Raw genomic sequence first — 26939 nt, forward strand, 5'->3', positions numbered from 1 at the left:
AAACTCTTTCGAAATTCCACAACTGATTCTCACGCTGGGGGAAAAAAAAAAAAAAACCCTGACAAAATAATTTGTGCCCAGACTGAAGCTGACTGCCTGAATTCTCTTTGAACTCATAGGGGAAATAAATGAAGGAATTTGTTAAACTAAATGTGGAGAGTAGTTTCACAGCCTTCTATTTTGCATGAACTTTGACTCTATATCCAGTTCTGACTTTCAAAAACTAAGGAATTTATTTCAAAAAAGTATGAAACGTCAACGTTTTTAAAGGGATAGAATATATGGGCTATGTAACCTCATTCAATAAGTTAGAAAAATTAACATTTAGATGTCTTCTTTAGTTCGGAGAAACCAAGTAATAAATTGATCATATTTAATATATTATAAACGTATCAGGGATGGTCTAGACTGGACTCGACTTCTCAAGGTCCCTTCCAATTTTAGTACTCTATGATTCTATAAACCTAACTAAAAGCAAGTGGTAATGCAACCAAAAGGGTTATAATTTCATTGCTCAACAGTCAAAGTTAAACAGCAAAAAGAGTGTGGGTGTGGATATGATAATCAATTTACTACAGAGAAGTCTCCTTTCCATTTGCTGTATCTGTGCATTTGACTATCAGTTATAAGCAAGCTTTGGCAGGCTCCTACAGCAAACAAACTTGGGGTTAAGCTGAGTCCCACCTTCACCAGAAAGGAGACTCATGAAGGACAAAGAAAATTCAATAACAAGAGAGAGAAAAAGATAATAAGCAAATGTGTTAAAAAGCCAAACATACAAAGGCATTCACACAAAACTATGGTTGCTGTAGAACTAAAAACAAATATCGTTTATTGCAGCTTGCTGTGTTTTACATGCAACTTTTTGCAGTTTACCAAGCACTTAATCATTGTGATCTGTGTCCCACCTAAACGGATTTAAAAGATCATAAGATAAATACACATCTACATTATGTTTCACACCACTTACACAGTGGATCATTATGCAGTGGCACAAACATGACAGTTTGTGGGAACAGAGTTAACAGGCTAGTTGGAGGGCACAAAAGTGGCAAGAGTTTTGTTTGATATTTCAGACACAGAGGCAATGCTGAACGAAAGCAGTGGATAGAAACACATGAATCATAGCTTCAGGCTGGAGTAATATCAGGTGCATCTCTACACCCTGAGGGCTCAACTCCTACACTTTTTAAATCCCTCCCACTGAAACAGCCTCCTTCAGTTTCACTTAGCCATCAAGCACAAAACAGGTACTTCTCTCTTCGCAGTGACAGCTACAGCTTAGAAACAGCGATCACCTTGAACATTTCAGCCACCTACATATCAGGTGAGTACTTTTTTAAACCTAAATTCAATTAAAGAGTAATGGTAATCAAACTTGAACCCAATACAAAGTGGTCAAAATGTATTTCCTTGTTCTTTTAGAATTTATAGTTCACTGCCTCTAAAAGGAGAATAACTCCTCTTCTAGCAGGTGCACTTATTGCATAGAAGCTTTCAGATAAAACTTTCAAGAACATTTTTTAAGTGAAATTGATGCTTAACTTTGTGAGAAAAAGGATTTTTTCATGTTAGCTCCCATCCATTACACTTTTCCAATAAAAATATTCTAAGTACCTGTTCAACAAGCACATTAACCATCCTTAGCGTGGTATAATGTGGGGCAACAAAAATCTTTAGTCGCCAGATATTCTGATTTTTTTATAACTATAAAATAGCTTACCAATCTAAAAATTGGTAAGAAATAAGATCTTGAGCACTTTTTCTTTACACTTCTAGGAGGTATATTCTACACAGCATACAAAAAAAATTACATTTTATTAACTCTCAATCGTCTCTTTGGTGAATTAAAATGCATCATAATTTAGTTAAAACTCAAGTGGTTATATTGTGTACAATTATTTAAATGTGCATTACTGATTTATAATGACGACTGAGCTCAGTTCTCTTTGTTTTTGATTAATTGAAGTTCGAAACTATTAATCTTGAATTTACACCACAGATTTGGGGTACTATATATTGAGCTTCCTGGATGAGCTATTCATGCAGCTTTAAATCCTTCTCTCTCCAACCTCCTATGCTTTATTGCATTTATTCACCAACCCACCCCTCTTCCCGATGTTTCCTTCCAACCATCTTAGAATTGTGCTAACATTTAATTTTCAGTTGAAAAAGATCTGAAAGTCTAGGAGGGAGTGGCAGTTAATCACTGGAAAATCTCTACTGGAATAAAACTCACAAATCTTGTTCTTGCAACACACAAGTTAGGTGACAATGGCATGTCCTTGAGTTATGCAATAATGCCACATCACAATATTTTAATTATAGCATGCTCTTCATGTTCCACCCCAATGAGTACTCTTGGTCAGTAAAATCAACATCAGCAAAAGGAATAATGCAACAACAATCAAGTACATATAGCTATAATGCGTATGACAAACTGTTGCACAACCTGTCATACAATGTTCTATAAAGAAAAATTATAATTACCACCACTGTTTGCAATAAAAGCAATTCTGGAACTACCTGTTTGGTAGATTAGGTTTTTTAATTAACTTTGACCACTTAGCACCCCCATCCCAACTTTATATGTACAGTGACATTTACAATATTCTTTCTTGTAGGTTTTGCTAGCATAGTATGAAAATAAGAGACTGGTAACAGCTTTGTCTCTTTAAAAGAAAACATGTGGCCATAAAAATGACATCCTTCTAGAGATGAGGGGTAAGGCAAGGGGCTGTTATGCAAAATGACAGTCTAGTCCAGGGTACTGAACAGGTAGACCATAGGCCAAATCCATCAAAATAGACATAAAAAATATATTTACTTATTATCATTATTGCAATGTGACCAAAAATAATTGATTACCCCTGGTCTACCTTAAAAGGCCTACCATAAGTAAGTTATTTATAAAAGGCCAATGAACACTTCTGTTTTAGTTTCACCAAGCAGTAACCAAATGTATTTTCCATTAAAAATTATTATATACAACACTGTGAATTTTAAAAGATAGGTAACTGCAGTAATGAAATAAAAATATCTATAAGTGTTACTTGAAAATTATGACTGACTGAAGATTATGATAAATTTTAGATACTATAGGTGTATGTTACACAGATTCTAAGGAAAAACTAACTTTTCCTCATGAGATCATTGAAAATGCTATTCTAATATTAAGTTTAATTTTTAATTTCCCCAGCACACAAAATGACATATAGTACAGTTATGAGGTAAATAATTTTCATGTATTGCACATACATCAACTTTAAAAATTTACAGCCATTTTAGACCATTTAATATTATTTCCTAGCTCTATTCATTTTGTGATTAAATAATTATTTTAAATTAATCAATATATTCTCCGGCAAATATTGCTGGGTTTTACTTAAAGAATGGAACAAGATTTCTCAGCCTTTACTGGAACCAGAAGCATTTTACTGTTGGCATTTTCAACCAGAAGAGGTTTCGCTAGTCCTTCTCTGGAAAGCACTGCTAGTAAGGAGGAAACATAGAGACAACAATAGCCTAAAATTAAGAGGGGTGAAAATCTTAAAATGACCCTCAACTTATTTATTTATTGCATGAGATTTCAGGGCAACTTCTTCTTTAAGCACGACTGGTATCACTCTGGTTGAGTAAAAATCACATTAGGATAAAAGAAACTTTTAAAAATATATATATAAAGCTTTTATAGTACTCGCCTTTTATATACACATTGTGAAGACATTGCTAAGTCCTAAAATCTGAATTTTTAGCTTTGAAAGGTACAGCAATCCATTTATATGATTAAGTTAAAATATTATTCAAATTATTCCTACTCAACAGGGAAAACACACAAAGAAGAAAATATTGAATTTACATTATTAATCAGAAAGGAAATTTAACAAGAAAAATAATCTCTTTATAATAAATACTGTCATCTGAAATTCAAATACAAACTCAAACTGTTGATGTAAACTGCTCAAGTATGCATGCACTAGATAGTTTGTTTTGACAACACTCTCTTGAAGCATAATTAGTTCTGGTACTTTCAAGAAAGCACAAAGACTAACAAGTCCAAACTGAGCTGACCAAGTCTATTATAGGCTCTCTGCTTTAGTTATACATTAGTCAAAATGAAACAAGCTTTATTTCAGTCAAAACAAGGGCAAAATCACCCAATTTTGTGTTCCATTTCTTATTTTAGCAAGAGCAATGCTTGCACATTTCACAGAAATTCTAGCTAAATTTCATTTGTTAGGAAATGTGTTTTCTATGCATAGAATCTTAATTCTAACAAAATGACTGATACTAGCATGCTGGCATGTATTTTACTAACATCATGCTGAGACAACTAGAATATATGCCGGGGGGAAAAGAAAACAGAAACTTTTAATTTTTTCCTTATTTACTGAAATATATTAAATATTACCATTCAGTAATTTGCTTCTAGTTATTTAAATAGTTGTAAAGCTATTTATTTAAATCACATACTTAATAGCAAAATCTAAATGTAGCTTTCCCTCCCATAAAGTATTGTTGAATTTATTTAAGCTGCCTTTAAGATTACAATTCAACCAAAAACAGTAAATACTTACATTTCTATGATAGCAGAAAACACAAGATATATGTAATACAAGAACATTTTTCTAGAATTACTGTACCTGTTCAAATAAGCAGCAATTTTCTAGCTTTGCCTTCAGGTTTCAGTATTAATTTCTTGCACATAATTTTCTATTAATCAAGTGTCTGATTTAAGAAATGTTTAAAACATCTTGATACTTCAAATAAAATATCAACAGCAAGTAGTTACCAGTAATTATTTTCCTCAATCTAACATTTTAATACTTCTAATTCAACCTTTTCTGTAAGTAAAGCTGAGAAAAATAGCAAAATTACACTAGTCACTCACAATTAGGATTCCTGTAGTTTCGGGTAACACAATAGATACAGTATGGTTTTGCAACAGTCATCATTTTGATAATGATGCTCATAGCTCATGATGAAATCATCAGTTTTTAGATCTCTGCCATAACACATCCTATAAAATCATGAGAACTTGACTCTGAGAGGTTCTCACGCCTTCAGAATCAGTGAACATACTGGAACAAGTTGATACAAGCCCTCCTGACTTATCGACCACAAAAATCATCAGGCTATATAAAGTATCCACTTCTTTAGATCATGCCCCTTATTAATCAATGGTTATTTGACTCCTTTCTACCTGAATATTTTATTGTGCACACACGTTTTCAAATCTGCCCCTCTTACCTCCCCAAGGTCACCTACACAGATGAAGTTTGTGAAATGTTAGTCAAGTAGATCATTCTTCTTTATGCTAGATATTCTAATGACCATGTCTTTTAACTGAATTCAATAAGACCCAAAGTGAGAGAGCTGGTTTTATTCTTCAGACATGAGTCAGTACTGCAGTGTTCCCTATAAGCTAGCGCTTAGGTGGCCACCCAGGAGGGATGCAAATGCTGCCCAACTGATTAACAGAGCGCTCTCAGCCAGCAGCATGTATTTCTACTGGTGGTGCACATCTGCATATGTCTCAGTTAACGTAAGAAAATTTATTCTGCACATAGAAGGAAAAAAACAGAGGGACCATTGGTCCTAACATATCCATTCAGACTGACCAAATTTCAGAAATTTGCTTAAACTGCCAGGAGATGCTCTGTCATGGAAAGCAGGAATGCTGGCTGATCTCAGGAAAGACTGGGTCAGCTCTTAAGGGTCAAGCCACTCCCACTCTCTCTCCTAAACTCCCAGCCAGGCAAAAGAGAAGGAGGGATTCCAGCTAGCCTGACAGGCTTGCCCCATACGACCTGCTGCTGCCAGAACTCACCCTTCAGCTTCTCCCCCTTCATCTAACTCCCCCTACAGCTCCACCTGCCTACACTCTTTTCTTGTCCCATTTACTTTTGGAATGAATGTTCCCTCAGTTTTCAGAAGAAGCTCTGAAAAAAACTGGCCACTCCTTTGGGTGCCTAAGTGTGCACATGGATATCAAACTTCAGGCACCTAAGCCTGAAAACTTTGACTTAAGCTTTCTTTGCACCTAGGTATATTAGCAACTAGTTGACTATCCCGTAAGCGTAAGCTTATCAGATAGTTGAGTAGTCACTTGACTAGTCACGTCCCTCCCTTGCTGCCTCTACCAGAGAGAAGCAGCAAGGGGGAGGAAGGGAACAGGAGCTGGTGGTGGGGGAGCCGGAGTAAAAGCTGGTTCCCCCCAGCACTGTCTCCCAGAGGCCAAGGAAGCAGAGGTGTCCCTACTGCGGTGGGCAGCTCTTGTACATTTCAAAGGGATCGGCACAGCAGGATAGCAAGCACACACCTTATCAACTAATCAAGTAGTTTAAGGAAATTGGATCAACTACTCGAATAGTTGATTAATCAAAGTTTAACATCCCTATTTGCACCCACTTGGTTTTACATACTGGTAATACGTGCTTGACATATTTCAATGGAAATAAAACTTCAGATAGATATGTTCAAAAAATGCATTCATTTTTATTTAATTCTTCTGAGACAGCATATTTTACTTTAATTTTTCTGTTACAGTTCCTGTACTATAAGTTATTGGAGCGTTACTTTTTCCCTGACATCTTGCAACAGAGAAGCTGGCTTCAAATCAAATTTTCCTTTCTAAATCGGAAGAGAGATTCTTGAAACTAGAAAAACTGGAAATATTCAGATTTTGCAACTGAAGAAAACAGCAAAAAAAATTGTATAAAAGGAACATTAAATATAACCATTAAAGCAGAAAAATGAGTCTCATAAAAGAGCGTAAGCCAAAGAAACCTCATTATATCCCAAGACCTCCTGGAAAGCCCTTTAAATATAAGTGTTTTCAGTGCCCCTTTACTTGCAATGAGAAATCCCACCTTTTTAACCATATGAAGTATGGTCTCTGCAAAAACTCAATTACTTTAGTATCAGAGCAGGATAGAGTTATGAAGTGTCCAAAGTCCAGTTCACTGGAGCCCAAACAGATCAACCAGATAGAACCTACAGCAAAATCAGCTTTTTCTAAATCTATAACAAATGGTCTATCAAGTCTGGATTCTAAGCCTCAATATACTTTTGCAAAAGATGACGCCAAGGAAAATGTAGAATTACAAAGTAAGACAACAAATAAATCAGGTCAAGGACAAAAGCCTGTAATTCAGAAGGAATTAACTCCTGCCAGTACTTCAGTAGAAAGTGTAATCAACATGCAGCCTGTTTTGGATGGCATTATAAGGCCCTCAGCTTTCATCCCTGTAGGAGAGCACAGACATAGCAAAGGCCCAGAAACTGAGGTAGCTGAAATGATATCCCTGTCTAATTCAAACAACAAAGGCTTGCCTTTTCACGCAAAGTCTGCATTTCATGCTCCAAACCACCCATGGAAAACAGGTTCTCCGTTCCTCCCTTCAGAGTTTCCACATAAAGTTCCTCCCACAAAAGGTTTTGGTCCCATTCCACCTTATATGCATCCAATGATTCCAGACTATTCATCCCCTTGTTATGACCATGGGCTGGCTATTTATGCACCTTACTTGCTTCCAAGTAACTCAGAGTGTGAAAACTCTGTGCTGTCTGTCTATGGAACCCAAGATCAAAGACATTTTCTTCCCCATCCTGGGCCACTCCCAAAGCCAATAAACCCATCATCATATGAGCACTACCAATTACTCCCACAGTACCATTCCAGTCCCCCAATGCCATATGGATTTTGCAGACCAACAGATCTTCCATTTTATAGATTTCCACGTGTAGCTGGTATTAGTAGAGATCCAAGTTCTGATCTAATGGAAGAATCTACTTTGCTGTACCCAACTTCAAGTCCATCACAATACCAATTAAGCTCCCAGAAAAAGCAGACTGATTATGAAAAAGAAATTCCACTGCTGCATGCTAAAAACCATTCAAAAGAAGATCCAAATGAAAGAGAGAATGCCAAAATGAGCCCCCGTGCAGGGAGCGCAGCAACAGGCTCACCTGGTAGACCCAGCCCAACTAACTTCACTCAGACCAGCCATGTTTGTGAAGGTCTGTTTGACCTCTGTAATAAATCGTCTTCCACAGTAACTGGCAAATATGACCAACTGGAAGAAAATTTCTCAGCCTTCAGACTTGCGAGGAAAAGCACAGATCAATCACCTCTCCTCCAAAATGTGCAGAACCAGCAAGATAGAGGAGATTCATCTACCAGGTAATTTTTTTAAATCCTCTGCAAATTGCTTTTTCAAGATTTACTAGAGGAAAACAAAGACAACTCTATTCATATTTTAAATGTCCATGACACAGACTATCTCACCACTGTGTATATAAAAAAATTATATGCATGGTATACTTTGCATTGATACCAGCTATGGTTGCCAGATGGTTTAAGAAAAAATGCCAAAGAAAAAAGCACTACACCCCAGCGTGGCCCCCAGTATACACTAGGGTTGCCAAGATGCCTCCATGTAGAGCCGGACAGCCCGGAATTTTTGCCTCTTGGCCAGGAAAAAAAAAAATCAAAGTATCGGACATTTTAGGTGTCCAGTATTTTCTGAATTTTTTTTTTACCAGACAGGAGGCGAAAATACTTAAGTGTCCAGTTCAATACCGGACACCTGGCAATCCTACTACCAGCTCCCATAAAACTTGTAAGTACAGTGGTCACCTGATAGAGCTTGTCAGTTTTCCTTAAATATATAACTTACCTCAATAGTTCCATTACTCTCCCACTTTTCCCTATACCTAAAGAAATAGCCAGAACACTACCAAATTTGTTCTTTGCTACATTGATTTTCACATTTAAAGAATGCCCATTGTAATTAGAGCTCTGGTCAAACTTTTCTCCTCCCCCTGCCCCATCAGCAAATAAAAACCTAACAAATTATGTTTTTTTGTTTCCATTCCTTTCAGTGTTCACGTCGCTGAAGAAGATACACATATTCAGACAGAAAGTCAAGCAAAGAGTGAGGCCTCCTTGTCCAACACAGAGGAAGATACAGGGATAACGCCACTTAATCTCTCAAAGAAGCCTGACACACACACAGGAGTTGTTCATGAACACTTGTACAAAAATGCTTCCAAAATGGAAATTCAGAATTTTACTGAATTACAAGACATGCCTCTGAACCTCTCAGTGAAAGATTCCTGCAACACCGTCAGCCTGAAAACTTCATTTCAGAGTTTGCCACATGATGCTGGAACTGCCACTACTCCAAATAATGAAAATGAAAAATCTGAAGATGTATACAACACAAAGAATTCTAACAGTGCCTTTGACAAGTCTTCCTACATGGCACAGAGTACTGAAGTCCAAGATTTAAGAGTAATTGACAATTCTGATGAACAAAAACAAACTGCAGCTGTTGCTCTTTGTCAGCTAGCTGCATATAGTCCCAGTAAAGTAAGAAAGGACAATGAAGAGCAAAATTCTCAAGACTGTAGTAGTCCACGTACAGAGCCTACCCTCATTTCTTCAGATACTCAGGGTAATCACCACAATCACAAAGCAAAAGGACAAAAAAGGACAAATCAAAAAGAATCAGCAAAATCACAGCAAGGGTCTAAAAGAGTAAGACCCAATGACTGCAGCAGAGTGTTTACTCTTAGAAAGAGAACACGAGTATCCTAATATTATTTCACTTGCTAATGTATTTCCTTTTACATCATGGAGAAACTGTCTGCTAGCTTACACAGTTTCTCCACACCAACATTTTTTGTTGGTTTGATTGATGTTTTTGTTTGGGTCATAAGAAGTTATGTAAAAACTAGCATGTAAATAGAATATGTTTATAATTTTGTACTAATGTTTTTAAGTAAATGAAATGTCCTATGTGTAAACCTTGTATTTTAATGAGTAACCTTTGGTTAGCTTAAGTTATGAATGCCAAAGTACATGAGACAGATGTTTAATATTCTTGGGAACTGCAGTATGGAAACTCTTTTACATCTGATTTTATTACAAGACTTATAAACTTAAGGAATAATATACTGATCATGTACTGTCATACCATTTTAACTTAATTTTGTTTAATGGGTCTTTTTTTTGGTTCTTAACAAATAATTTTTAATTGTACAGAAGTTTAAATTCAGCTTAAAATTCCACTTGCTTATTTAGACCTTAGTGTTAAAACGGTTTTGAATGTGAATACACCACAATGGTTGTACTGAAGAAATGTAAGGTCTTGGGTACGCACAAGCTCATATCAAGTTAATTAAACCAATTTCATTAAAATTGTTCAAATCCCTGCATAAGCACTTTTCTCTCAACTGGAAAGGCTTACTTTGGTTTAAATTAAACCTGTTCTACATCAAATTAGTCCTTCAGAAAAACACAGACATACAAAGGCCCAGAAACTCTCTCAGTTGGCTAAGAATAGGTTTAAATTTAAACCAAAATAAGCCTCTCAAATTGAAATAGAAGTGCTCACACAGGGCTTGCAACAGTTTAACTCAATCCGTTTAAATGTAAAGCTTGAATTAAACCAGCACAACTCTATGTGCAGATGACCCCTAACATTGAGGTTTTCCAAAAAGTTTAGGTGTCCAAATTCCACTGAAGTTCAATGGGATTTGGGCACTGAACACTCAGACTCCTTTGGAAATCCCATTCTAAACGCATATTTATGCCAATTTATTTCATTTGAGGAAATACTGCTGGTGAAGGTTTCAATTTCAGTAAATGTATATTACAAATTATGGAACTTAATATGCTTTTGCAGACAAACTCTTTTCTAATTCTATAATTGTATACAAGAATGTCTCATTTTTCAAATAAAGTAAATTCATTGTACTTTAATTATTAATTCCATATATTTTAATGATTAAGGAACAAATAAATTGTCTATGTTCTTATTGTTGATAAAGTGTGTTTGCACAAAAACAATCAATATCAGGTTAAACATGAATCTTTGCTTTTGAGCTAGCAGTTAACGTGAATTATGGCCTAGCATATCAGCCACCTAGTTTATTATCTTAAGATATTTTTCCTTCATTGGAAAGCTACAGGTGAATCAATCTGCATGCTATCCATCCCAACCATTTGGTAAACTGCAGGCACTCCCTAAAATCCCACAAAGACGTTATCCAGACAAGCTTTGTCAAAGGCTTAGCAAAAAACTGTACTTATGAGTCATAAATTGTGTTCGGACTTGTACAGTAGCTACACATGTAACTAGCATTAAAAAATTGAAACTGCCCAATCAGTCTGAATAAAACAAAGCAAGATCAACCATAATCCACTTTAAACCAAGTACACCTTTCACTCCAACTGATTACTTAATACAGAAGTTCCTCATTTATATAAAAGATATTCCTAATTTACATTCTTTCATGAGGAAAAAAGATTCCCCCCCCCCAGATTTTCAAACATCAGAATACCAATTTGGGTTTGAACAGAGGAACTAAGATAGCTGAAAATGCCAATGAAATCCAACTGTCATGAATACTGGCTATTTCTGAAGAAGGTGTATGATACCTATAACGTACTTAACTGCATAATTCCTAGTGAAGGAGAGAATAGGGAGAATTTTCCCTGCCCCCAGCTGGTATTTAGTTTAATGCCTTAATGTATGAAGATAAACGAAGAGAGTTACTTTATCCTTAGTACTGTACATAAAGTTGATAGTAGAGGTTAATTTTTTTTTTTTAGTAAGACTAAGCCAATTGCACCAATAATGTACCAAGGCAGTGAGTTCCATAGATTAGCTGTACCCGGGGTATGTCTACACAACTACAGAGGCCTGGGTTTGAGCATCCACATACCAATTGTACTAACCTAAACTCAGACCTAGAGTCCCTGGATCCTGTAAGGCTGGAGGGTCCAAGCCCGTGTTAAGCTGGGACTTAAGGTCCCAAGCCCTATTGGCTTTCCTATGTGCATGCAGCCCTGGCTTGACTCAGTCCTGGAAGTCCTCCAAATGCATCCCAGAAGAAGAGCAGGGCTGCAGGTAGCCAGCACAGCAGCCAGGAGCAGAACTGCTGCATGGATAAGCACGCTTCTCATTCCTGCTCCTCACACCGTGGCAGCAGCTCCTACTCTGGTTCCCCCTTGCTGCTGCATAAAGCTTGCCTGGAGCAGGGAGCAAAGCTGACAGGGAGGTGGCTCTCGGTTGCTGGAATATTAGAGGTCATCCCTCTCACAGGCATGCTGAGCTGAGAGCCCTGCCATTTCCTCTCCCTGCAGATGAGCTACTTGGTCCCTACTCCACTTCCTGGTTCTTGCTCATAGGCCCCCTCCTACTCTCCCTGTAGCTGCATGTGCATGCACTGTCAGGGCAGAGGGCTGAAGCCAGCCCCAAAACTTCCCCACAGCCTCTCATGGCTGTGGCTCTGGCTCAGTCTCCTCCATGCTCAGAGCAGGGCATAAAGCTGACAGGCAGGAGACAGCTTCTGGCTATCAGGATGTTGGAGGGGGGTTATCCTGCCCCCAAGTGTGCTAAAATGGGAGCCCTGCTACCCAATAATCCCTGTATGCCAGGGGACAGCAGGGGCAGAGATAAGGGAGCTTTAATGAGGGTTGGAGAACACTATACCCCAAGTTATGAGCATGCACTTCACTGCTCTGAAGTCAGTAGCAGTTGGGCAAAGGATGAGGAGGAGGAGGAGGGAGTGTGTATACTCTGAAACCTATACTGTCAAACTTCAAAACAAATAGATAAAAATAAATAAACGAACCAAACACAAACATCCTAATTCAAAAATTAAGAATTGCAAAGTTTCAATGTAATACTTTGACAGCTCTGGAGACTGATGTTCTAATTACCCTCGGAACAAGGGCAAGTGGGTATTTTTCTGAAAATGTTACTCAGTTTAATTGTCAGATTACATGGTAGTCGAATTTCAAGCATCCTGAGAGAGCCATCAAAAGGAACTAATTATGAAGTTTATGTACTCAGGTGCTCCTTATGGGGACCTGAATCCCAGCAATAGCAGTAGTGTTTTCCCACAGTGCAACACATTCATGGTACAAGAGTGTTGACACCGAGGGAGGGGGAGGGCCACTAGGCAACCTAGGATAGGATTACTTTGACTCAGGTCTGAGCACTGCACTGTGAACACTAGAGCCCTAGACCTAGGGTTAAAATGTAAAGCCCAGCCTTCCCCTCAGGCCAGTGATTCAAGTCCCACTAACCCTCAGCTTACATTGCTCTATAGATATACCCAGAGATACTTCTTAAGATTCCTTGTATCCATTTCCTTGAATATGCAAAGCTTGCTTGCTTGCAGATTTCTTCATATGTTCACCTATTGGAAAGGACAGACACGAGCATATGGCTGATCTCCTCCAGCAAATTTGTTACTGACTCTTGTATATATTTTCTTAGCCAAACTTCATATTCCTAGTTTATAAGAACATGCCTCTTTTCCACATGTTCTCTTAGCATCATGCCTACAAAATTCCCACTGCCCTTCTCAGGAGCTGAGCTGCTTTATATATCTTATCCAAAGCCTTTCAAAAAAAATTCCATTGCAGGTCTTACAGCCTATTACTCATTTTGTTTAATGGTCCTCCATGAGGAACTTCATCAAAGGTCATTTAACCTTTATATTAACTACACACACCAGTTCTCCTCACTTGTTTTAATTTTCGACAGTATTATAACAGAGTTAAAAGAAGCATGTTTCATACTTAGAGGTTAAATGCTATTTTTCCCACTGCAGTATATTCAGACAGGTGTTTTATAATTAGCTAGCTAAAAACTTCTCTCATTTTTTTCTGTTCTTTAAAGTCAGGTTTACTAACCCACAATTCCACAAATCACCCTCAGCACTTTTCCTAACAATAAATGGGTACACTATTGACTTGTCTTTCTGAAAATGATCTCTTCTAATAAGGGAAATGTTTCTTGTTAATAGACCAAGTACTTTGCTCTTGAGACCATTAAAGCTCTTGTATGAAATGCCCTCCAACTCAGTGTCTCACTTTATTTTCTCAAATTTTTCTACAACTTCAATTCCCACCCGCCCACCCACTGCAGACAGTGCCTCATCTTCAGTCTCCATAAGGAGTCTTCTTTAAAGGAAGCTTGGTGTAGCATAAAACACTGGGGATGAAGACCAGAAACATTTTATGCACATCACTAATCTCTGTATATGTAAGTGATGGTGACTGCAGAATATTGAGAAAGAAACTAAGGAGGCAAAAACAACCTAGTAGAACAGCAATAATGGGCAATTCAATTATTGGTATAAACTTGCTGAATGCCACATCAGGAAATGGTTTAGATAAGTTATGCTGCTTCTTAGAACAGTTTGCTCTGGGCCCTTAAAAAAGGAGAGGTTACTCTTGATTAGTGCTGGTTGAAACTCGATTTCCAGTCCAAGGTAAATTCAGATATTTGAAGTATTCCTTCATCCCAAATCAGAAAAAAAGTCAACATTTTGAAATTTCCCAGAGAACTTTTTTGACAAGATCTAAGTGTTTCATCGACAGTACATCAAAACAAAAGTCTAAATGAAATGCTTCAGCCTTATACAAATGAAGCATGTAGTGATTTTTCATGGCAAAATTTTCAATCAGCTCTTAATGTGCTTTGCATCCTATTGTTTGAAACCACAGTAGTCAATACGCACTAGTGAACTTTTTATATGGCAGAATGGTCCATATGCAGGGTTACTGCACAGCACTCTGAAACAATATATATGCAGCAAGTGCTCCTACAGACATACATTTAGTCTGATCACCCAGGAGTTGGTTCAGAAGTATGCCCGCACACACAGATCGCAGCAGGAGTGGATATGATACTCTTGGGCAATTCCCTTTTTTTATCCAATGAGTATTCACAGAAGGTGGGAAGGAGCAGCTGCTTCTTCCTCCTAAGGTGAACTGCATGTAGCTCCCTTGTTTGTCTTGCCTGTGCAGTGTGCATATATGAAGCTGCTTAAAGGATTACTGCAGAGATAGGGGCTCAGTTATTTTCAGTATTTTGATAAACACCCAGTGCTGTTGAGTTCCTGGCTCAATATGGGGGAAAGTTGTGCACCAAGGAGAATGAACTGCCTGAAGCTTAATCCAGATAAGATTGAGATTGTGACACTGATTAGTTAGGATAAGCAAACGGAAGATATGAAAAGGACATCTTTAACTGAGTCTATATAGCCTCTATTTGCAACTTACATTTGCAATCCACAGGGAAGGACTGCACCACAGATTCCTGTTATATGATCAAGCAGCAGCAGTGTCCCAGAATATTTTTTTTCTAATCTGTATCTACCTAGAGATTGAGAACATTTCTTTCAGCTTTAAAGATTGCTTTGTCACCCTAAAACCCAGGGATTAATATAGAACACCCAGCCCATCCATAGATAAAATTTGGATATTCGTACCATTAACATCTAGGTGAGGAAGGCAGGGGAGGTATAACTTCTATCCCTATGTCATACAAACTGAAAGCTGAGGCTAAGAGACAAAGGGATGAGGCTCAATGGAATATAGCAAATCACTGGCAGCACCAGGATTCCAACCAACCACATTTGATTCCACACTTCCTAGAACCCCTTAATTTACAATTGACAGTCTCCATATTATTATTGGAAAATATTGCATTATCAGGCAACTTTTTGAGTTCAGTGAGACTATTCATGTACTTAGTATTGCCCATAAAATATACATTTGCAGGATTGGGACCAAAGTAATTAGATAGTGGTATCAACAGAAAGATATTTGCACAGTATTAAGATTTCCTGTGTAACAAAAAAAAAAATCTCTAAAATTATTCAGAAATAAAAAGGAGGCTCCACCATTTTATGATAAGTGAATTATTTTAGGCAATGGCAAAAGGCTTCTTGTATTCCTGAAATACAAGTTTGGCATTTGTCATTTCATGACGATAGACAATGAAGAGGAACAGTACTGAAATAAAGAGAACATACAGAATCAATAGATTTTTTCAAAATAGGACAAACTTTGAGGCCATGAAGCTAATGGAGCTTTTCTGCAAATATATTCTGTAAGGCTTTGAAAATTAAAACTTTATCCACTCAGTCTCAATTATTTCAACTACCAAGCAAATTACTTGAGTAGTGAGGCAGGACAATCTCAAGTCAGTCCCCTACTCTAGGCATCTAAAACCAAAATCTGGTGCCTCAGAATTTAGGCAAGTGCACAAAAATTGGTTAACATAGAAAACTAGACAAGCTTTTCTATCCAGCCCTTACCTTCTTCAACATCATCTGATCATCTTAAATTAAGGGACTTACTTGATTATATTTGTTTGCTCATTTGTTGGTCAAAGCTGTTTTGTTCTGGGGGAGCTGTTTGTTTCAGTTTATATTTTACATTTTCCTAAATATAAACTGACAAAGTTTTTTACAACAACACTTGGTCGTTTATAAGAATGTGGCACTTTTTAGTAGTTAAAATACATACAGCAAAACAAAAAGAAGATCTTTCTTTCAAAGTGCTTATAATCTAATAACCTTGTGGTATTACATTGCAAACACATGGACTCTTGCACTCGACCCTCTCCCATGGTAACCAAGAAATTCTTGCAAGCATTACTGCGTATAAAATGCATGCAAAGACATTGGTTATTTTGTAGAAATGTCAGTGTTACTAACAGAAGTAAACAAACGAGTAACAAATTACTAAAATTCTTATTTACACCAGGTTTTTCAGTTCTGATGGAGTAGTACAGATCAATGCAAACGATCATAAATATGCAAGTTAATGATCAACTACTTAACAAAAAATTAAAAAGTAGAATAAATACATTAACAAATATATAGTATATCAAACTATTATATGTGCTCACATTAATAAATCCTAGTAATTATTTTGAAGAGTAAATTTATTTATTTGGTTTTAAAGACACACCGAAGACTATGAGTTCTATTAACAAAGATGTCTTAAATGTTTTTAATAGATATGTTGCTATGGCCATTAATAGCCCAACTTATGTCAGCGCATACAAGTCTGTTGCCAAATACACAACTACTATGCTATTATATAGTATTACTGTGTAGACTTAACTGAGATTGAAAAAAAACCTTACCGTCTACGATACGGGAAGGGAGTAACAATCCTCTTCTGCCTAATTCAGCGAGAGCCAGACATCCACCATGCCAAGAATTGTCTGTTTCCTGGAAACTAATTTGAGAACACAGAAATACTGTTAAATTTAATTTCACCTTTTTAGGTTTTATCATGTGTAATCCAAATTGCTGTGTGTGTGCTAATCATAATATTAGAGTGGACATTTTTCCCAAATTCTAGGAGCACTGCATAAATATTTTTAAAATGTTTGTTCTTTCCTACTTTAACTACCATATTAATGAAAAAACTTGAAAAACAGCGAATAGTCCTGCAGTACCTTATATACTAAGAAAAATATAGATGGTATCATGAGCTTTCATGGGCACAACCCACTTCTTCAGATGAAATGGTGTAACTATTAGAATCAACAACAACACTATGCTCAAACCATTTATTGCTATAAACATACCCACCTTCAAATACAAATAAAAAGTCAAACTTCAGATACTTTTGTACCAATTACCATCAAAGATCATAATCAAAAAAATATTTTCAGTAAACTAGAGCATGACAGAAAGGTGCTACAGTGTGTTCATGTAATTGCATTCTAGCTCTGGAATAAACAAGTGCTTATCAACATCAGAAATAAAATATGAGTGAGAGAATTTCACTCTAATCTATAGTGGATTTTTATCCACAACACAAAAGCTTTTGAAGAAATTGGTGTGACTGGCAGTGGCAGATAATTAAGATCTAGAGCAAGAATACAAAAAGTGGTTCAAAATTTGGGCACATTTGCTGAGATGGCAGAAACAAATAGCAGGGAGGAGGAGAAAGTGTGTACAATTCAACATCATGTTCACATACACATTTTATTTTGTGTTAAGATGACAATAAGAAAGAAAACCTAAACAAAAATATGAAACCAGTGAGAATTCTAAAATTTAAGTTAATGAAGGATTTTCAATACATTTACTTTTAATAGCATATTTACAAAGCACAGCTTCTTTGAACTACACAAATCAGAGCATTCATCTAATATTTTTAAAAATAGATTAAAATATGTATTCTGTCAGGAAGCTGGAACACTATAAGCCTCCTTTGCAAATCCCAGCACCTCAGTACAGGTAAATCTAGTTAATGTATTATGTTCTCTTGTATTCATTTTACCATGTTTACCTTTCCGGAACAAAACCTACACCAAAAACGTAACAAAAATTCAAATAAAAATAACCCCTATAAACTACAAACGGCTTGGAACATAAATGGTAACAAGAAAACATTCTAAATATATGTTAGAAGCAAGAGGAAGACCACAGTCCAATGGACAAGGTAGGCCCCGTACTTGAAGGGGGGGGGAATAATAGATAATGTGGAAATGGCAGAGGTGCTTAATGGCTTCTTTGTTTCAGTTTTCACTAAGAAGGTTGGTGGTGATTTGACCTAACATAGTTGCTCACAAATGTTTGTATTTGTTAGTCTCTAAGGTGCTACAGGACTACTCATTTTTTTAAATGAAAATAGGGTAGATTTCCCTACTAGAGGGAAAGAACAAGTTAAAAAGTTACTTAGGCACATTATATGTCTTCAAGTCATCTAATGAAAAGCATCCTAGAATACTTAAAGAGCTGACTGAGGAGCTATCAGAACCATCTCTGAAAAGTCACAAAAAATGAAAGAGATTCCAGAAGATACAAAAAGGACAAATATAGTGCCCATCTATAAAAAGGGAAATAAGGACAACCCAGGAAATTACAGACCAGTCAGCTTAACTTCTCTACAAGAAAAGATAAAGGAGCAAATAATTAACGGATCCATTTGCAAACATCTAAAGATAATAAGGTGATAAGTAACAGTCAGCATGGTAAACAAACAAATAAATAGTCTGGTAGCACTTTAAAGAATAACAAAACATGTAGATGGTATCATGAGTTTTCATGGGCGCAGCCACTTCTTCAGATGACCGGAGCCTAGCATGGATTTGTCAAGGACAAATCATGTCAAACCAACCTGATAACTTTCTTTGAGAGGGTAACAAGCCTTGTGGAGAAGGAGGAAGTGGTACTCCTGGTATATCTAGAGTTTAGTAAGGGATCTGATACAGTCTTGTCATGCAAGATGAAACTGCTATAAAGATAGGTGCATAACTGTTTGGAGTATTGTTCCCAGACAGTAGCTATCAGTGATTCACAGTCATGCTGGAAGGGCATAACAAGTAGGGTTCCGCAGAGATCAGTTCTGGGTCTTGTTCTATTCAATATTTTCATCAGTGATTTAGATTATGGCATAGAGAGTACACTTAAAGTTTGCAGCAGATGATAAGCTGGAAGAGGTTGCAAGTGGTTTGGAGGACAGATCTGTAATTCAAAATCATCTGGACAAATTGGAGAAATGATCTGAGGTAAACAGGATGAAATTCAGTAAGGACAAATGCAAAGTACTCTACTTAGGCTGTGTCTAGACTACATGCCTCTGTCGGTAGAGGCATGTAGATTAGACAGATCAGCAAAGGCAAATGAAGCCGCGATTTAAATGATCGCGGCTTCATTTACATTTACATGGCTGCCGCGCTGAGCCGACAAACAGCTGATCAGCTGTTTGTCAGCTCGCACGCTAGTCTGGACATTCCCCCTGTCGACATCAAAGCCCTTTGTCAGCAGCCCCTTTATTCCTCGTGGAATGAGGTTTACCGGGGCTGCCGACAAAGGGCTTTGATGTCGACAGGGGGAACGTCCAGACTAGCGCGCGAGCCAACTAACAGCTGATCAGCTGTTTGTCGGCTCAGCGCGGCAGCCATGTAAATGTAAATGAAGCCGCGATCATTTAAATCGCGGCTTCATTTGCCTTTGCTGAAAAAACAAATCTACATGCCTCTGCCGACAGAGGCATGTAGTTTAGACGTACCCTTAGGGAGGAATAACCAGTTGCACACATACAAAAGGGGAAATGACTATCCAAGAAGGAGTACTGAAGAAAATCTAGGGCTCATAGTGGACCACAAGCTAAATATGAGATAACAGTGTGACACTTGCAAAAAAACCAAATATTATTCTGGGATATTAACAGGAATGTTATAAGCAGGATACAGGAAGTGATTCTTCTGCTCTACTCTGCACTAATTAGGCCTTAACTGGAGTAGTGCACTCAGTTGTGGGCGCCACATTTCAGGAAATATGTGGACAAACTGGAGAAGATCCAGAGAAGAAAACAAAAATGATCAAATGTCTAGAAAATATGATCATGAGAAAAAAAATTGAAAGAGCTGGGTTTGTCTTGTATGGAAAAGAGAAGACTGAAAGGGGTCATAACAGCTTTCAAGTACCTAAAAAAAGGAGGAGAGAAAAAAATTATTCTAGGACCAACCATACAAAATTAAAATCCCCATTGGTATTCAATTCTTAGGAGATTCAAGGCAGAGTTCTATTTTCCTTGCCTTTAATATATCCTAGAAGTTTCTGGAAAAAAAAGCAAATCACTAATCAGATACTTCGTCGCCCAGATTTGAAAAACACATCCTTAAATTAAAAACAAAAAACACCCACACACACAGCACCTAAATATAGGGTTTTGAAGTGTCAGTATAATTTATATAGTGGCATTGTGACCTGCTGCCTGAGGGGCTTTGTCTCCATCTACAAAGGGGTGGATAAGCCAAACCCTAGCAGTGTTGTGACCACATGTGCCAGTTTGCAACATCTAGACAAGTACGGAACAGCCCCACCCTGCAGCACAGGAGCTGTTGCTGCATGGTGAGCTCACACTCCCGCCTCTCAAGTCCATACCTCTCAGCACCTACACTATACTCTTGTGAGGGAGTGAGCAAGAATTTTGATGGAGGGACCACTATAAGAATTTGGTAAATGATTCAGGGCTGCACTCTTCCATGATATTAACTGAGGAGGTGCGGGGTCTGGGATGGAGGTCAGGGTAAGGAATTGGAATACAGGAGGGGGTGTGAGATCTCGGAGGGAGTGTGAGTGAAAGAGGGGATTGTGATCTGGGGCAGGGGACTGCTGTGCAGAGGGTTTGGGTTACTTAGGGTAGGAGTGCCAGAGGAGGGGCAGGGGATTGGAGTGCAGGGTCTGAAAGGAAATATGGATGGGGGGGAGGGGGCCAAGAGGCTGGAGTGCCAGAGGCAGGCTTTGCCCAGGAGATGCTTACCTGGGCAACTCCCAGCAAGCAGCCCAGCAAGTTTCTCAGGCTGGTTCCCTGCCTTTCATGCTGCCACAGGCTGCCGAGAATAGCCAGCTGCAGGGGTCACGTGTGCTGTTCTGAAGGCTGCAAGCCTGAAAGGAGAGGGGGTGATGTACTTCGCACACTACCTGTTCTTCAAACAGGTAGCTCTCATTGATGAAGAACTGGCCAATTGTGCTGGGGGGCGGGGGAGCAGGGGCAGCATGCAAAGCCTCTCCCCCTCATCCCCTGGGCTCACAGCATTCAGAGGTGCACATGCCCTGCAGATGGCTTTTCTGAACACCATGCAGGGGCAGGGCAGGCAGGGAGCCTGGTTGAGGCTCCTGCTGGGTCATGGGCTGGATCCTGCAGCTTGGTGGGACACATCTGGCCTGCGGGACACATTTTACCCACTCCTACCCTTATGTGTGGTGGTGTAATAAAAACTAATACTTAGTGACCTTTCTGTGACTTATTTTTCCAGTCCCTCTGCCATAAAATGTACCAAGTTGCCTCATCAAAATCATAACCTTATTAATAGGATATAGCTGAAGGATGATCAAGCGCCAAGAACAACAACATCAGCGAATGTTACTTGACATTCCCTGCAGAACAACCCAGGGAGGGAGGAGGAATAGCATATCAGCACCTGGTACTGCTTCGGTGCCAACCTGAACCACAGGGGTGGTCCAGCTTGGATCACTGCAATCAGTCACTGCTCTTCTCCCCTCCTCACCCTCTTGGTAAGAACTTTTGCTTCTACTCAGTGATTTCATCAACATTCCATTCAGACTGATGAAAGTTTGGAAAACAAAATGGCTAGGATTCCAACAGGAATTTAAAAGGCTGCCTTGCTTCACTCATTCGCAAGAGAAGCTCTTACAAAACTAGTCTCCTTTGCCTGTGTAATGTCCACACAGAACCCTTTCTACACAGTCACAGAATCATAGAGTTCAAAGAGACCTGAGGAAGTCATCGATTCCAACCCCCTGCAAAAAGCAGGACCAACCCCAACTAAATCATCCCAGCCAGAGCATTGTCAAGCCAGGACTTAATAATAAATCTCTAGAGATGGAGATTCCACCACCTCCATAGGTATCCCATTCCAGTGCTTCACCACCCTCCTAATGAAATAGTTTTTTCTAATATCCAATTTAGATCTCCCGCACTATCACTTGTTCTAACATCAGCCACCACTTTTCATCCTCTTTGGAATCTCCCTTCAGACAAATGAAGGCTGCTGTCAAACCCCGCTATCCACCACCACTACTACTACAGGCAGTCCCCGGGTTACGTACAAGATAGGGACTGTAGGTTTGTTCTTAAGTTGAATCTGTATGTAAGTCGGAACTGGCGTCCAGATTCAGCTGCTGCTGAAACTGACCGCCAGTTCTGACTTACATACAGATTCAGCTTAAGAACCCCAAGCGTTCCCAAGTCAGCTGCTGCTGAAACTGATCAGCGGCTGATTCCAGGAAGCCTGGGGCAGAGCAATTCTGCCTCAGGCTTCCTGTAGTCAGCGCTGGTCAGTTTCAGCAGCAGCTGAATCAGGACGCCTGGGGCAGAGCAGCTGGGGTGCTGCCGGGTTGGTCCAGTAGTGCCCAGAGTGGCGCTGCAGGACCAACCGGCAGCGCCCCAGCTGCTCTGCCCCAGGATCCACAAGCCTGGTCTGCTGGGGGGGGGGGGGGGCACACTAGCTGCCCCCCCCCCCCCCCCCGCCTGCCCCAGCAGACCAGAGACACCGGGAGCAAAGCCGCAGCGGCAGCAGGGTGCCGCGCCTCTGAGGCTTTGCTCTGGCAAAGCCTCAGAGGCGCGGGACCCCGCCGCGGCTGCGGCTTCGCTCCCGGTGTCCCTGGTCTGCTGGAGACAGTCTCCAGCAGACCAGGGGCACCGGGAGCAGCTTTTCTCGCCCCGGAGGTCGAGGTGGCGGATCGCTGCCTGCGAGCTCCGGGGTGAGAAAGCCCCGTTTGTAAGTGCGGATCCGACATAAGTCGGATCCGCGTAAGTCGGGGATTGCCTGTACTTCTTCTGGAGACTAAAAAAGCCCAAATCCTTCAACTTCTCATCAGTCATGTGCTTCAAATCATTTTTGTTGCCCTCTGCTGGACTTTCTCCAATGTGTCCACATCCTTTTTGTAATGGGGGACTCAGAATTGGATGCAATACTCCACATGAGGCCTCACCACTGCCAAACGAAGAGGAATAATCGTTCTCTAGGTCTGCTGGCAATGCTCCAACTAATGCACCCCAACATGCCATGGGCCTTCTTGGCTACAAGGGCACACTGTTGACTTAGTCAGATTCTCATCCACTGTAATCCCCAGGTCCTTTTCTGCCAAACTGCACTTGGGACAGAAGAATCCCAAGCACTGCTCATCTGTTCAAGTTTTCACTTCTTGTAAGCTTCCTTTTTGTGAAGAAGCTCGAGAATGATTTCACTGATAAGCCAAGCCGGTTGCCTACCATATTTGCTTTTCCTACTGAGCATCAGGATGGTTTGTTTCTGCACTATCAATAAAGCTTCTTTAAAATACAGACAGCTCTCCTGGACTCCTTTCCCTTTCATGCTAGTGTCCCGGGGATCCTGCCCATCAATTCCCTGAGGGAGTCAAAGTCTGCCTTTCTGAAGTCCAGTCCCTGTTTGTGAGCTGCAGATCAAGCTGAGCATGGCCCATAGTTGCTTCCTTCAACACTTGTACCAGGAAGTTGTCCCCAATATTCTCCAAAAACTTCCTGGATTATCTGTGTACTGCTGTATTCGTCTCCCAGCAGATGTCATAGTGATTGAAATCCCCTGTGAGAACCAGGGCCTGTGATCTGGAAGCTTCTGTTAGTTGTCTGAAGAAAGCTTTGTTTACCTCTTCCACCTGATCTGGTGGTCTATAGCGGACACCCACCACAACAGCACCAAAGTTGCTCCTCATCTCTCAGTAATCATGGCCATCAGATTCATCTTCATTTCCACAATAGCCCAAAAGTCAATACAGCAGCACTATAAATATCTTTTTTTGCCCAGATTATGTGGCATCACAGCAAAGACAACTGGAAGCAGGTGATGAAACAGTACATTAATGGCCAATTCAAAATGATGTCTGTATTCAGTACCAGGGCTGGAACTTCAGTTGACATGATGCTTTCTCAATGGCCCATGCCAAGGCAGACTATGATCCATTCCAGACCAGTATCACTAGTACAATCTCGCTGATCCATTTTCCAACAAGCATAAATCTTGAAATCAGTTTTTTCATGGATTTTATTGTTTATCAAAAGTGTTAAAAAGCAAGGATTTGAAATATATAAATTTGGCTCTCTAAATTTGAACCTTTGTCATGGAAATTCTTCATATTTCATACTGACTCAAGTGACTCTTATTCAATTAGATAACCTGGAATATCTTATCTCTATCCTTGTACAAAACCTGACCTCTACATAAAGTCTAGTTATATTCACTAGTGCAAAATGTACGTGTACCTACTGGATGGTTCCCCGTGGCATTTTCCTTGTTACAATACAAAAACAGAGGAAGTGTTTTCTATGTATCTGTTCTAAACCAATCTCAGAGGAGATCAGCCAAATAATGCTAGAATTATTGCCACTGCTGGCTGAAGTCAATACTCCAGCACTGTATCAACCACCCTAACTAAGCATTTTTGTTCTAGTAGTTTGGGAGAAACCACAGGAAAATAATTGAAAAAAGAAAAGTAAAGTACAAATCAGTAACACGCAAAATTAAGTGTTGTGAATACTTAAGTTCAGTTAAATATAATTAACTAATGCTTGTCTAGTGTTAACAAACAGCTACATAACTGCCCTACCCAAGCCCATCTCTCAGTGTGATTTCTGAAATGTTTTGGGGTTAGGTTTTGTAACTAAAAAAAAGAAAAAAAGAACTTGAAGGAAGGTGAAGCTTTCTAACCCTGGAGCCATGAAACATCTCACTGGTCTGGTTCTTTTTGTTGACAGAGTGTGGTTGCTTAGCCACCCAAGCTGGATAGTTTAATTGTGCAGCTCAAGAGTCTAAGTCAAACTGGTTCACATGCTTAGTATCACATTAATGCACAGGTCAAAAAGAAAACAACCCACAGAATGTCAACTATCATGATGGTTTTAAAAAAAAATTGATGGAGGGAGGGAAAAGAATCGCAGAATTTGTAGCTCACATAGCAAAAAGGTAGCATCTACCATAAGTATTAATTAGTTCCTCTTTTTTTTCTTCTTCTTTTCTTCATTGCTCTCTGGTCCAAAGTGTAATATATAATGTGGTTTGCACACATACCCCTTCTTGAAGCAGATAAAAATATGTAGAAAAATGTATTTTTGCTGACATTCTCTAAGACCAATAATGCTAACAGTTTTTGAGCATCCTCAGAGATTTTAAAAGATACATCCAGTACTTCATTCCCAGAGTGAGATTATCTGAGTATAAAATATTTCCAAATCTATTGCAATATTCAAAAAACAAAACCAGGGAAGATTGTTTCCATATGCACAAAGGACATGTCTATTTAGTATGCAACAAGCTAAATAAAGCTACAATGTTCTAGCGTGCAGCAAACCAACTGCCTGGGTGTACCCTCCAATCATACACCCATAGTATCTTTTGACCTACTGTTATTCCATTCTTAGATATTTCTTTATTTGAATTCTCCCACTATGAATAAAACATGGTAAGAATTTCCTAGTTATGCTATTCCCCAAGCCAACATCTGACATACAGTTACTACACTCTAAATTGTCCCTGGACATGCTGAAGGCTACATACAAGAAAACACATATCTAAGGAGGAACATTTAGTATTGGTTAAAGGCTTGCAAATTCGTCTAGGTTTAGTAACAAAAGGTATGTATGGATTTGTATGCAAAATGCTGATGCAGTATTTAGCAAGACAACCATGGTCATATACTTTTACCTCAAGAAAGCAACCATTACTTCTGAATGTTTAACTTTAAGACAGGTAATGTGTAAAACCAACCATGCATGTGCTCCTCTCCCTTTTCTGGTGTTTTTAAAACACAACAGACAACTTCAGGATAATGGGAAGAAAAGGGTTTCATAGCAATTTAGTTTTTACATATGCAACAATTCTGCTCTTATCTGTAAAAGAATACATTCTTTTTTTCTTTTCATACTCGCGAATCAATTTTGTGGTATTCGTGAACATGAAATAACATCAGTACTAGCCAGAGCCACAGCGTAGGATGACACTATTCAAATTTCCTTATACTACTCTGCCAATTTATCTCACTCCTGACCTGAAACATGCCACACTGCAAATCACAGCAAACGATGCCTACGTAATTTGTTGTGTGGAAAAATATTCACTAGAGAGTATGATGGGAAAGGCCACCAAATTAATTTATATATACGGCATATCATAACTTGAACACAGATACGTCATGAAAAGCTTAGTCTAAGCAGCCCAAATCACCTCAAAATTCTGCTTTACTCTTTTTATTAGACCCTAAAAGGTTCAAACTTGCATGGCCATTAAAGATTCAATAGGAATTTACCACAGTGCCCTTGACCAAAATTCCAAAACTCCTTATTGTTTTACGTGTGCTCTGGACCAGTTATCTGCCTAAATATTGCCCTCCCACTCCAGAAATGGCCATGTGACAGCTGTGAAATGATATACAAAGCATAGGAGCCTTTTAAAATCCAAGGATGCAAGCCACTGCACATATACAAAAATTACCTAAAGCAGTCCAACAGAGACCCAACTACATCATCTGCTAACTCTTTTGGAAGCCTTCCAGTTATTCTGCCAACCCTGCAAAAAGAGAAGAACAGTGATTTTCTAATGACAGTAATTTAAGAT

At 39.0% G+C, this 26939-nt stretch overlaps 2 protein-coding genes across 4 annotated transcripts in view; one reads left to right on the plus strand and one right to left on the minus strand.

Annotated features, from left to right (window-relative positions):
* Positions 1-26939, minus strand: part of TBCD (tubulin folding cofactor D) — a 261696-nt gene that overhangs the window by 183559 nt on the left and 51198 nt on the right. For all 3 annotated transcript variants that reach the window (XM_075903520.1, XM_075903521.1, XM_075903522.1), the window contains exons 13-14: positions 26817-26891; positions 16968-17062 (exon numbers count right to left, since the gene is read on the minus strand). In XM_075903520.1, the coding sequence (XP_075759635.1) occupies positions 16968-17062; positions 26817-26891 (170 nt within the window). The remainder of the gene's footprint in view (positions 1-16967; positions 17063-26816; positions 26892-26939) is intronic.
* ZNF750 (zinc finger protein 750) lies at positions 6756-9604 on the plus strand. The gene is made up of 2 exons (XM_006118706.2): positions 6756-8185; positions 8887-9604. The coding sequence occupies exons 1-2, from the start codon at positions 6756-6758 to the stop codon at positions 9602-9604; spliced, it is 2148 nt and encodes a 715-aa protein (XP_006118768.1).

Source organism: Pelodiscus sinensis, chromosome 20 (assembly GCF_049634645.1).
Source record: "Pelodiscus sinensis isolate JC-2024 chromosome 20, ASM4963464v1, whole genome shotgun sequence".
NCBI classification, from domain to species: domain Eukaryota; kingdom Metazoa; phylum Chordata; order Testudines; family Trionychidae; genus Pelodiscus; species Pelodiscus sinensis.

Bases quoted from the DNA above. Each gene is read 5' to 3' on its own strand.
- ZNF750 (XM_006118706.2), top strand. From the start codon at position 6,756: ATGAGTCTCATAAAAGAGCGTAAGCCAAAGAAACCTCATTATATCCCA. The intron at 8,186-8,886 runs GTAATTTTTTTA...CATTCCTTTCAG, and splicing joins AGAGGAGATTCATCTACCAG to TGTTCACGTCGCTGAAGAAG.